The sequence below is a fragment of the Lipotes vexillifer genome, unplaced genomic scaffold (genome assembly GCF_000442215.2).
Source record: "Lipotes vexillifer unplaced genomic scaffold, Lipotes_vexillifer_v1.1 scaffold63, whole genome shotgun sequence".
Lineage (NCBI taxonomy): Eukaryota > Metazoa > Chordata > Mammalia > Artiodactyla > Lipotidae > Lipotes > Lipotes vexillifer.
The window spans coordinates 1,551,153-1,563,621 of NW_006784492.1; the positions used below are offsets into that span (position 1 = coordinate 1,551,153).

Sequence of the window (12,469 nt, forward strand, 5' to 3'; positions counted from 1 at the left end):
CCCCCGTCTCTGCAGAGTCCTTCCTCTGCTCAGCTCCTCCCTAGGTGTCCCCTCCGGCCATGCCTACCGCCTCCCTCCCTCCTGCTCCCTCTTCTTGGAGGGGGGCTCTTCTGGTTTGCTTCTGGCTTCCCTGTCCATTGCAGCTCAGACTCTTCTAGCTGCTTCTGTCCTTTGGCCCCACCCCATGTACTGACTGGCTCGAGGTCTTGTCCTGGGTCTCTGTCCTGCTTTGTCTCACCCCCGCCCGTTGGCTCATTCCATCCATGGTCATGAGCGTCAGCCTGTTGACAGTGATCCCCTGGCTCCCGCTGGCCTCTCCCAGCCCATCTCCTGGCCCCTGGTACTCTGGGTCTTCCGTAAACTCTGCACATCTACCACAGGGCCTTGCACCTTGTCCCCTCTGCCTACAACGCTTTCCACCCGTTCTTCACGTGGCTGCATCCTTCTGGTCATTGAGCTCAGCTCTCAGCTTACACGTCATCCCAGGAAGGCCTCTCTTGATCTAAATCAGCCACCCCTTTTTGTTAAAGACCCTCTTCTATTCTTTGTAGTGCTAACTGCTGTCTTACCTCCATTTTTTGGCGATATTCATTGTTTATCGTGGTATCTAACTTTACTGGAGCGGAAGCCCCATGAGGGCAGGACTCTCACGTACACCGTTCCCTTCTGTATCCCAGAACCTCTGTCAGTACCAGGGTGGGATAGACATTTGGTGAATGATGAGTGAAAGAATGAACAAACGAGTGCCTGGCATCCTGGAGCTTAAATCCAGATGCCTCTGACCCCTCGGAACTTTCCTACCACACCTCCTGCCTCTGCTTGGACCCTTGTGTAACCATCTCTGCCCTTGTGCACTCACCACAGGTGGTCAGAGAGATCTACAGCAGCTGCAGCGGGCCAGCAGACTCGGAATGTCCTCCCCCTTCCAGCTCCCCGGTGCACAAGGCAGAACTGGAGAAGGTAAGGGGCGTGTTTCTTTCTAGGAATTAACCGTACAGTTAACTTGGGCCTTCCTTGAAGTTTTCATAACACCTCTGATATTTCAGCACTTCTGGTTGAAAAAAGAAAAAAATAATGCAGCCCTGCTTCCTCTCTGCCTGCTCTGTACGAAGCTCAAGTTAGCTGTTTTACAGATTGCATGGTTAGTTTTATTCTTCCCAGCTGTAGATGCAGGAATGGCTGTAAATGTGACACAGGATTTAAGGTGATCAAGGTCACCTGCTGTTACACAGCAGCATGAGATCCGCAGGCAGCTCTGTGTTCTTCTGGAATACAGTAGGTGCTTCGTCAGTGCACCTGCCCAGAGGTATATTCCCAACAGACGGGTAACACTTCCTGTCCTTCTCTGCTCTGTACTTGGGTGCCGTGAGCACGCAGCAGGTGGGTAGGGCTAGCCCTTCCTGCCAGAGCGCGTGAACCCGCCACTCCTGCTGTCTGTCCCTCATGGAGCTCCGTTGCCTGTATGTGCAGAGATCTCGTTTCCATGGAGATCCCTGGCTTTGTGCCCCACCGTGTTCTGTCAGTAGCCTCTGTCTCAGGAACTTTCTGAGCTCTCCCTGTTTGGCCCCTGCCCTACCGGTGAACAGATCCTTTTTTGTCTATTCTTGTTTTAGTCAGGGTTCTCCAGAGAAACAGAACCAGTGGGGTGTGTATGTATGTATGTGTACACAAATTTTATGTATATTATAAAATATACATAAAATTTCAATAAAAATAAGATTCTACATATACAGTTATATGCATACTGAGAGATTTATTATGAGGAATTGGCTCACAAGGTTATGGAGACAGGTGAGTCCAAAATCTGCATCGTGGGGCCTTAGGCTGGAGACCTAGGAGAGCTGATGGCGCAGGTGAAGTCTTCGGGAGGACTGCTCCCCCCCCACCCTTGCTTTGGAGGCCCACTTTTTAATTTTTTAATTCAGACCTTCAATTGCTTGGGTGAGACCCACCTACACTGTGGAGGGCAATCTGCTTACTCAAAGTTCACCAATTTATTTTTTTATATTTTACAATTTATTTTATTTATTTATCTATTTATTTAGTTTTGGCTGCGTTGGGTCTTCGTTGAGGCGCGCGGGCTTTCCCTGGTTGCGGTGAGCCGGGGCTACTCTTTGTTGCGGTGCGCGGGCTTCTCGTTGCAGTGGCTTCTCTTGGAGCATGGGCTCTAGGCACACGGGCTTCAGTAGTTGTGGCACGTGGGCTCAGTAGTTGTGGCTCGCGGGCTCTAGAGCACAGGCTCAGTAGTTGGGGTGCACAGGCTTAGTTGCTCCACGGCATGTGAGATCTTCCCGGACCAGGGCTCGAACCCATGTCCCCTGCATTGGCAGGCGGATTCTTAACCACTGCGCCACCAGGGAAGCCCCAAAGTTCACCAGTTGAAATGTTAGTTTCATCCACAAACACCTTCCAAGTTGACATACAAAGCTAACCTCACAACCCTCACCCTGATATTGTGACATAGCAGGCCTATTTCTCTTTTTTCCTGATCACAAAACTAATGCCTGCTCACTGCAGAAAATTTAGAAAGTAAAGAACCAGAAATAGGATGGATAAACTCACTTAGAAGTCTAGAGCTCCTCTCAAAGCTCTGCATGTTTTTAAACCAGATTTTTTCTATTCATGTGTTTCTTTTACAGTTTGGATAATCTGATGCATAACATTTCTTATGCTGCTTTTCCCTTTTTTCTCTTCAGTTAACCTTTATACTATTAGCAGTTTTCCAGGTTTTTGAAAACACATAACATGCAACAAGCATGTTTGCATTTTCATCACCTGAATAATGTCAAATTCATATAACTCTATTATTTATATACCCCCCCACTAGGCTCTTTTTTTTCTTTTTTGAGTCGTGTAAAATAACCTGACACTTTTGTGTAAATCTTTGCTGCTTCTCTGACTATTACCTGAGAAAAGATTCCTAGAAGCTGGCTTACTAGACCAAAGGATGGAATTTTTAAAGATTTTGATTCATGGGTCTAAGCAAGTTACTTTCCAAAAGTTTGATCCTATTCTGTTTCTCATCAGCAATACGTCAGGGTTCTTCTTTCACCCACTCACACGGGAATTGGCAGTTCTCTTTTACTATCTTGGTTTCTAAGGTGGTATTGTTAGTGCCTGGCTGGGCCTGTTGACCCAGATCCCAGGGGTGCTTCCTGGCCTGAGAGCTGGGCTTTTAGTCCTTCTATCACTGGAATGTGGCACACACTAGGGTCCCACTAAAGCCATAATTCTTTTACTTTGTCTCTTGCCGGTACCACTGGGGTTTACTGGCACCTGCCTGCCATCTTGGCCCAGCACTGCCTGGACCTCTTATCACGAGGTGAGCGTGTGTGTCCCTGTGTTCTGGTATCATCCGGGTATTTTGATTGTCTCCCCGCTGGCCAGTCTCTGTGGCCCTGGGGTGTAATTTGAGGTTCTGAGGAGGGGTGTTCTGGAGCCATTTCCTTCACTGTGATTCCACAGGGTCTCTGGTTGGAATGGAAGAGGTTCTGCTCAGAACTATGTTTCTTCTCCTGAAACTAACCTGGAATCCTAATTAGGCCCCTCAAATCCATATATTAGGATTAAAATAATTACAGGTATCCCTGTGCCCTTTGATGGCTTTGATAGTAACTCATCTCTCTGTGTATATTCTGACTGTATTGTTGTGAGCAGATACTTGACACTCGCCCAGTTATTGGTGAATGCTGGGAGGAAATTAAATGAATGGTGTAGGATTTATTTCTGGAAGGATAATGTGGCTTTGGTGAGGGGGAATATTTTATGTACTCCTTATATTTGGTTGGCCGAAAAGTTAGTGCAGGTTTCTCCGTAAGATGTTACGGAAACCCCGAACAAATTTTTTGGCCAACCCAATATTTTTTTCAAAATTATTTGCAAGAAAGTGATTTGATGGAAACAAGCTTGGTACTATAGCGTGTGTTAGTATAACCTCAGCAACTTTTTTCTTTGTTCTTTCGATGTTTTTAAAGCTGTTGTAGCAAACCAACCAGGTAGTCCGTGTTAGAGTTGAGCCCTGTCTCCAGATGATTAGGAATGTGGCCCACATTTTCTTTCGCTTTTGAGATGACTTTTGATTGATCCGTGATGCATCACTTGGTCAGTGTGGCCATTGTAAGAATCACTGAATCTTTTGATCCTCACAGAAACTGTCTTCAGAGAGACCAAGCTCGGATGGGGAGGGCGTTACAGAAAATGGAATTGCTGTGTGTAACGGGAAAGAACAAGGTGAGTTCTGTTCGTGCCAAAAATATATAAAACAAACAACAACAACAACAACAAAACCCCAAATAAAAGCACTGCAGCCAGGTCTGTAAACTCTGTATGGAAAATGTCCTCGGTAGTTCAGTTATGCAGATGTCATCGTTCCGTGTTACACTTGCAGAAATCCAGAGAAACCCCTTCGGTTGATACTCCTCCTCCATGTCTTTCTTGCAGTCCTACCAAACGTTGGCCTAGGTTTTCTCCTACTGTTTTGATATGGGGCCCTGCGTATATTTTCATTTATGACTTACGGCAGGTTACTTCCTCACCTGATTTATCACTGAGACAAATTTGCACTGGGGGGCCGCCAGCATCTTGCTGGGAGACGTGATTTTCAGGGAAAAGAGCTTTGGATGATGAGACTGGGAACCCCTGTGCCCATCCCAACGCTGCCTTTGCTGGAGAGCGAGATTGTGAGCAAGTATTTCCTCTTTGGTGAGCCTCAGTTTCCCCATCCTTAAAATGAGGAGGCCGGACTCAGAGATATCTGATGTTTTTAAAAAGATTGTCTGGGGCTTCCCTGGTGGCGTGGTGGTTGGGAGTCCGCCTGCCGATGCAGGGGACACGGGTTTGTGCCCCGGTCTGGGAGGATGGGCCGGTGATCCATGGCTGCTGAGCCTGTGCTTCCGGGGCCTCTGCTCTGCCGCAACGGGGGAGGCCACAACAGTGAGAGGCCCGTGTCCCACACAAAAAAAAAAAAAAAAAAAAAAAAAAAAAAAAAAAAAAAAAAAAAAAAAAAAAAATTGTCTGGAAATATCTTTATTTCACCTTCATTAAAAAAAATTCTTTTTTAATTGTGGTAAAATACAGATAACATGAAATATACTGTCTTAACCATTTTTAAGCCCAGTTTAGCGGCATTAAGTGTCTTCACAGTGTTGTGCAGCCGTCCCCACCATGGGTCTCTAGAACTTTTCTCATCTTGTAAACTGCAGCTCTGTCCCCACGAAATACTAGCTCCCCATTCTCCCCTCCCCCCACTCCTGGCAACTGCCATTCTACTTTCTGTCTATAATTTTTTGTTTTTCTTTTTTGCGGTACACGGGCCTCTCACTGTTGTGGCCTCTCCCGTTGCGGAGCACAGGCGCCGGACACGCAGGCTCAGCGGCCATGGCTCAGGGACCAGCCGCTCCGTGGCACGTGGGATCTTCCCAGACCGGGCACGAACCCGTGCCCCCCGCATCGGCAGGCGGACTCTCAACCACTGCGCCACCAGGAAAGCTCTGTCTCTATAATTTTTGATGACTCTAGGGACCTCATATAAATGGAATCCTATAGTATTTGTCTTTTTCGTGACTGGCTAATGTCACGTATTTCACTCGGCATGCTGTCCTCAAGGTTCATCTACACTGTAGCACGTGACAGGATTTCCTTCCTTTTTAAGGCTGAATAATATTCCCTTGTGTGGATGGACCACATTTCGTTTCTTTGTTTATCCGGTCATCCATTGATGGACACTTAGGTTGCTTCCACCTTTTGGCTATGGTGAATAGTGTTGCTATGGACATGGGGGTACAAATACTGAATTCTCTTTTTTTTTAAAGTCAGCTTTATAAAGGTGTAAATTACGTAGAGTCAGATTCACCCTTTTTGGTGTACGGTTCTTTGACAAACACATGCATGTAACCTTCATCACAATCGAAATGTAGAACATTTCTATCTGTCACCCCAAAATGTTCCCTGGCAACCACTGGCCTGTTTTCTGTCCTGTAAGTGGAATCATACAGGGTGCAACCTCCTGGATCCGGCTTCTCTCACTCAGTGTTTTGCATTTGGGGTGTGTCCACATGGGGAGTCAGTAGTCTGTCCCTTTTCTAGGCTGAGAGGATTCCAGTGTGGATGGACCAGTTAAGTTTATCCACTCCCCGACTGAAGAACAGCTGGACTGCTTCCAGGTTTGAGTGGTTTACAAGTAAAGCCATCGTAGACATCCACAAACAGGCTTTTGCGTGAACACGTTTTCATTTCTCTCGGCTGATACTGCAGAGTGGGACTCTTGTGGTCACAGGCATTCATGTGCCTTCTCACCAGCCTTTCATTGTCATCTTTGCTTTGTTTTGTTCTTTTTATTTAAGCCATCTTAATAGGTGTGTAGTGCTGTGTAATTGTGACTTTAAAACACATTTCCCTACGACTAACAATGTCGCACATTTTTTAGTGTGCTTTTTTGCCAGCCGTTTATTATCTTTGCATATTCTCATTGGATTTTTTTTTGTTCATACTGATTTCTGAGAATTCTTTATCTATTCTGAATGCAAGTCCTCTGTCACAGCGGTCCCCAGCCCTTTTGGCAGCAGGGTCCAGTTTCATGGAGAACAGTTTTTCCATGGCCGGGGCCGGGGCGGGGGATGACCCAGGTGGTAACACGAGCGATGGGGAGAAGCTGTAAATACAGATGAAGCTTCGCTCGTTGCCCGCCGCTCACCCTCTCCTCTGCAGCCTGGCTCCCAACAGGCTGCGGACCGGTGCTGGCCCGCGGCCTGGGGGTTGGGGACCCCTGCTCTATCAGATGTCTTTTGCACACATCTTGTCCCAGTCTGTGGCTTGACTTCTAGTTTCCCACGCAGTGTCTGGGCCCAGAGGAGGGGTGGGGTTAGTGGGTGGTCAGGAAGTTTTCCCTGTGCAAGGCCAGGAGCCTCTGTGCTTCCCAGGCGAGTAGTTCTGCCTGCGCAGCTCAGTTGCACTCAGTCGCCAGGGTGGTGCAGGTGTCTTCTGCCTCAGACACACACAGAGGTCTCCTGGCCTTAAACCGAATAGCAGTCCTGGCCGCTAAGAACCTTGGAGCCTGAATCATCTGGGCTATTGTGATATTTCAAGGTTCACGCCAGAGGGTCGTGATCTCTGCCTTGGCCCATGTGATTTTCTAACTCGGTTGTATCTTGAGTGTAATTTTAGTTCTTTCCATCGGAAGTTATTCAGTGGAAGGTATCATCTGTGTCTTCACAGGGCACATTATGTGTAATCAAAGCCAGGAAAGCTATCTTTAAGTTTTGCCCTGAAACAGAACAACATACAATCTGAGGGTTCCTGCTCAGACGCCGAGGCTAGCGGGCATTGCTTTGGCTGGTCTCTTTTCTTGTTTGTGATTTCCTCACCCAGTGTCCCTGCATGAAATTAGGTTCTACAGAATGATATATATATGTCTAGATATACAGGTAAGTGAATATGTCTGATATTCTTCTGTTTCCTTTTAACAAGAGCAGCCTTCTGTGCCTTGTAAAGGTGACCTTGGTTCAAACACTTTTTGCCTGGCAATGGTGCTTTGCCTATAGTAGACCACCAATGAATAGTCACTGAAGGAAGCTAACAGCTTAAATACATTCTGACCGTCTACCTTAGCCTTTATCCTTGCTGTGCCGTCTTGATTAGTTTGTAGTTGAGAAGTTCTGGTAAACCTCCCTTGATCCCAGCCATGTCGTGACTCAGACACATTTCTCTGCTGGCTGCATGGAAGATATGCCCAACTCCTGCAGTTTCTCCTAAGTGTTAGACTGTCAACTGTACATGGACACGATCCAGATTCTGTGACCAAAGCCACAGGCAATGACTCTAAAACTCTGGTTTCTTCTATCAAGGTGTCAGGCCCTGGCACGTAATGAGCCAGTATGGTGTGATTTGGGGTGAATTTAGTAGAGTTGCTACGGATACTGCAGCTGACATGAGCAAAGAGAATTGAGTCCCTAGGGCTGATCTGTGTGGAAGTGACAGCTGTCCCCAACTAGCATTGAGCATGTGTACCATTTAATCACAGGTTAACGGGTCTGTTGGTGGACTTAGCGTATCAGTAGTCTGATGATATTCCTCCCACTTGCCTAAGTTCCAAAACACCTAGACTCCCATTTATGTAGGATAAGAGGGAACCATCGGCTTGAAATGCTGCGAATTAGCTTTGCTTCAGTGCCTGTCAACACCGCCTCCACCCCAGCGCGCCACGTTGACAGTGGTGCCATTTAAACTCTGCAGCCTTTCTGTTGTACGGCTTCAGTGAGTTGAGAGTTCTGAGTTTTTAGGTTTTCCTTCATAATTCTATTATATGTGCTAAATTTTGACTTTTGTTTATTGAATAGCATCAACATATTCTTGTGATTTCTTTCTCACGTTCCTACATCCTTTGGCTTTTTCTTCCAAGGACAGCCTCACTTTCTGCTTTTGCAAAAAAAGCAGTGGACATTCAAGGAATTAAAAGTCTTCATTATGTCCTTTCTTTGTAGCCAGAGCCCAGCAAGTACTTTCCCAACAGGAGCAAATCCTAGTAAAATTGGAAGTAAATCTAACGACCTGGCTTCCTCACTTGTCACTTTGAGATGCAGGGAAGGACTGATTCGTGCTGCTGAGCTTTGCAGAAGATCCCTTCCGGGCACTGACTGTCCTCGCTGAGAGGATCTTCTTTTCTTAAAGCTTATTAGCTTGAGTGGGGCTCTGGTCAAAGATCAACTTCAGGCTCTTTAGAAACAGCTAAGAAAGGTCATCCACTGCTGCTTTCACTGTGGGTTTGGTTGAACTGAAATCAATGATACAGGTATTCCAACCTCGGACTCCATGTCTGATGGCAGCTGGGGAGGAGATGTGCCTTCAGACCAAGAGATTAAAGTGGTTTCTTGGTGCTTTATTTTACGAGGGGTTGCGTGTGGTGGGAGAGTGTCAGGAGTGGGTGGGAGTGACAGTCCTGTGTTCTGTGTTTCTAATATGACCTGATTTGTTTAAAATAACATAGAATTTCTTGTACTAGTCAACTCAGGCTTCCATAACAAGATACCCCAGACTGGGTGGCTTACACAACAGAAGTTTATTTCTCACAGTTCTGGAGGCCAGAAGCCCGAGATCAAGGTGCCGTCAGTGTCGGGTGCTGGTGAGGGCTCCCTTCCTGGCTTGCAGACGGCCACCCCTCACTGTGTCCTCATGTGGCCTTTCGCCACGAGTACACCAATCCTGTCGGATCGGGGCCCCACCCTTAAGACCTCATTTAACCTTCAGTGCTTCCTTAGGCACCCCATCTCCAAATACAGCCACACTCTGGATTTAGGGCTTCAGCGTGTGAATTCTGGGGAGATGCAAACATTCAGTCCGTAGTGCTGATTACCCTGAAGTTTAGTGCGGCTTCTTTTTAAAACTATAATGTAGCACTTCCTGCCTCAGACATTGTTAACTGTCGTTTCTTTCTAGAGAGGAAATAAGTGTTCAAGCACAGTGACTGGCCTCACGGGACCTTGCTGAGTCCAGGGGGTGGGGTGGGGGGAAGACCTGCAGAGCCCAGATGAGGCAGACCCGGGCGAGGGTGGATGCGCGCTGGCCTCGTTCCGTGGGCGTGGGGCGGCTGGCAGAGTGGAACTAGAGAAGGGGACGGCTTCCCCGCCCCCCACTGAGAGTAGCTGATGTGGTAGAAAGGAGGGGGGAGGGCGTACGCTTTTAGAGGGTAGGTTTAGGAATGAGGCCCACAGTTTATAATCTCACATCCCTGAATCCTATTCCTCTGAAGTTATCCTGTGTGATGTTCGTGCACGTTCTGTGTCCACAGGGAGAGGGGTGGGGAAGGAATTCTTGACTTTCATTACATTTTCTGAAAGGTCCATGCCACCCTCTGAGTTACGGAGGGCTGAGGGGTCCTCCTGGAGAGGACCGAGCAGGGGCCGTTGGGGGTCTCGGGGGTTCAGGTGATGGTGTCTGGCCTTGATGCTGTGGGTCCCTCCAGGGCCTTCCCAGCCCATCCACACTGAGCGAGGCCCTTGGCCCCAGCACCAGGCACAGAACAGCCCTCAGGTGACAGCTTACCTGCCCAGAAGTGCTCTGGTGGGAAGGGTCTTGTCCCTCAGTCCTGGACCATTCTTAGCACCCACTCTGGTTCTGCACCCGGTCCCCTAACCCTTGTGATTCTGTCGGAGGTCATAGACAAAGCCCGCAGGAGCTGGAGAGGGCAGATTGCCGCCACGGGTCAGGCACAGGATAGCAGCCGGCCGCTGGCGCTCAATCGGCTGGGGTCCGGGGACTGTCGTCAGCTGGGCACGTAGGTCCTTGCGCATGGCTGCGGCTTCTCGGGTCCTGTCCCCGCCCGCTGTCGCTTTACCAAAATGTGGGTTCAGAGTTGCCAGACCTTTCCGTTTTCCAAGGGAAGCCAGAAGTCATTCATCTTCATGCAGCGCATTCATGAGTTTTGTGCATACGGTTTAGCACTGCAGGCCAAACAGAACACACGGGGCTGGAATGCAGGCTGCTGGTCTAACAGCTCCGGATGGGGCGGAATCCCATGTGAGTCTGACAGGTCAGTGAGGGGCTGGTGGAGGCTTGCTGAGTCCCCCTGCTCCTTCACCTGCCGGACCCCTCCCTGTGCAGGCCAGGTTGCAGCTGCCCGAGCCTGTCTTGTGTTTCTAGACGTGTCCGGCTCCTTGCAGCGTCACAGGCTCTGTGTTAGCTGATGCTCTTCTTGCCCGGACGGCTCTTCCCTCGGGTTTCTGCGCAGATGCTGCCTTGTACTGATACTTAGCTCCTCTGCTTCCTGACGGCCCGGTCACTGTACCACAGAACCCTAGTTTAGGTCTACAGAGGCCTTTCCATCATCCGACCTCCTTCAGGGGCTCTGTGTGTGTATGTGTGTGGTGTGTGTGTGTGTGCACGAGCACATGTGTACATGTGTGTGCATGTGCATGTGTTCTCAGCCTGCTGTGGAACACAAGCTTCCTGGGAGCGCCTGTTTTCTGCTTTGTTCTCTTGTATCTAGACGAGTAGCTGATGCACGGCAGGTGCTCAGTAAGTAGAAATTTGGGGAAGGAAAATCAGCCATGAGTCATGCTTTATTTTGATGTTTCTTTTCAGTTAAAGTCTATCGCTGAAACATGCTTTTTTGTCGTCACCTTTCTTCACAGTTAAGAGGAAAAAAAGTTCCAAATCAGAGGCCAAGGGAACTGTGTCTAAAGTCACTGGGAAAAAAATCACCAAGATCATCGGTTTGGGAAAGAAAAAGCCATCGACAGATGAACAGACCTCCTCAGCGGAGGAAGATGTGCCTACTTGTGGTAAGACGGGGGTGCGTGGGTTTGCCAGGTCTGCACCCTCTCCCCGAGCACACGGAGACCCTCTCCGGGGACACCTCTGTGTCATGTTCTTCTAAGTCTCACTGATTGGGCTCTTTTGCACTGGGCTTGTGATCAGTTAAATTGTGGAGAATGGATTACATTTTACTGCTTATTAATGAAGGCCTTGCAGGCGTTTGAGATGATCTCTGAAGTTCTCTCAAAACAAAAAACAAATTCTCTCTTTGATCCCATGAGGTTCTTCCAAATCCCCCCTTTTTTTAAACTTTATCTTTTGTTGTATATTTATTTATTTATTTATTTATTTATTTATTTGGTTGCGCCGGGTCTTAGTTGCGGCAGGTGGGCTCCTTAGTTGCGGCTCAAGGCCTCCTTAGTTGCGGCATGGGAACTCTTGGTCGCGGCATGCACGCGGGATCTAGCTCCCGGACCAGGGATGGAAGCCGGGCCCCCTGCCTTGGGAGCACGGAGTCTTCACCACCAGGGAAGCCCCCAAATTCCTTTTAAGCGTCTTTAAAGGGAAACATACGCATAGGCGGTTGGCCAGCGGAGGCGGGTGTGTAACGTGTGTAAGAGCGTTTACAGGGTCCCTGGCAGCCCCTTCCCTTGGCCTGACGTCACACGACTCAACTTTCTGGGGCTGCTCCACTTCTCAAGCTTCCGCCTCAAGTGCAGTCGGGCCGGCTGACCCCTCCCCTCGTGGGTCTTCGTCCAGTAAGTGTTCTCTGGGCAGCTGCTGGCGGTGGTGCTGCGTCAGCGGGGCGAGGGGTGTGACGACCAGATGGCTCCTGCGATCCCACTGCATCCAGTCTAGCACCCGAAGGGCGGCCTGACAAGCATGTGGTGACTGACTCTGATCACGAGCACGGCGGGGATACGAGATGGGAAGCCGGAGAGTCTGGCGGGCATTGTGACTTACACGGAGGCGCCTCAGGGAACACCTCCCTGGAGAAGTTAGACAGTACGTGCACGGTGTTTCCTAGGCAACTGCGTTTACGAGAACCGTGCGGCCCCTTTAAGGAGAAACGCTGAAAGATGGATATTTACCCTTTAAGAAAAATAAGAATGGGCTGTACTTTCCCTTGCGGACCACAGGGCGCATCACACGTCAGTCCCGTAATGCCTTTTATGTGTGCCCGCTGTTTACCTCTCTCTCTCTCTTTTTTTTTTTTTTTTTT

The 12,469-nt window shown here is 48.7% G+C and overlaps 1 protein-coding gene across 2 annotated transcripts in view; it reads left to right on the forward strand.

Annotated features, from left to right (window-relative positions):
- The window catches only part of AFAP1 (actin filament associated protein 1), a 93,137-nt gene that overhangs the window by 42,444 nt on the left and 38,224 nt on the right, over positions 1 to 12,469 (forward strand). For both annotated transcript variants that reach the window (XM_007456867.1, XM_007456868.1), the window contains exons 6-8: positions 865 to 960; positions 4,149 to 4,230; positions 11,124 to 11,273. In XM_007456867.1, the coding sequence (XP_007456929.1) occupies positions 865 to 960; positions 4,149 to 4,230; positions 11,124 to 11,273 (328 nt within the window). The remainder of the gene's footprint in view (positions 1 to 864; positions 961 to 4,148; positions 4,231 to 11,123; positions 11,274 to 12,469) is intronic.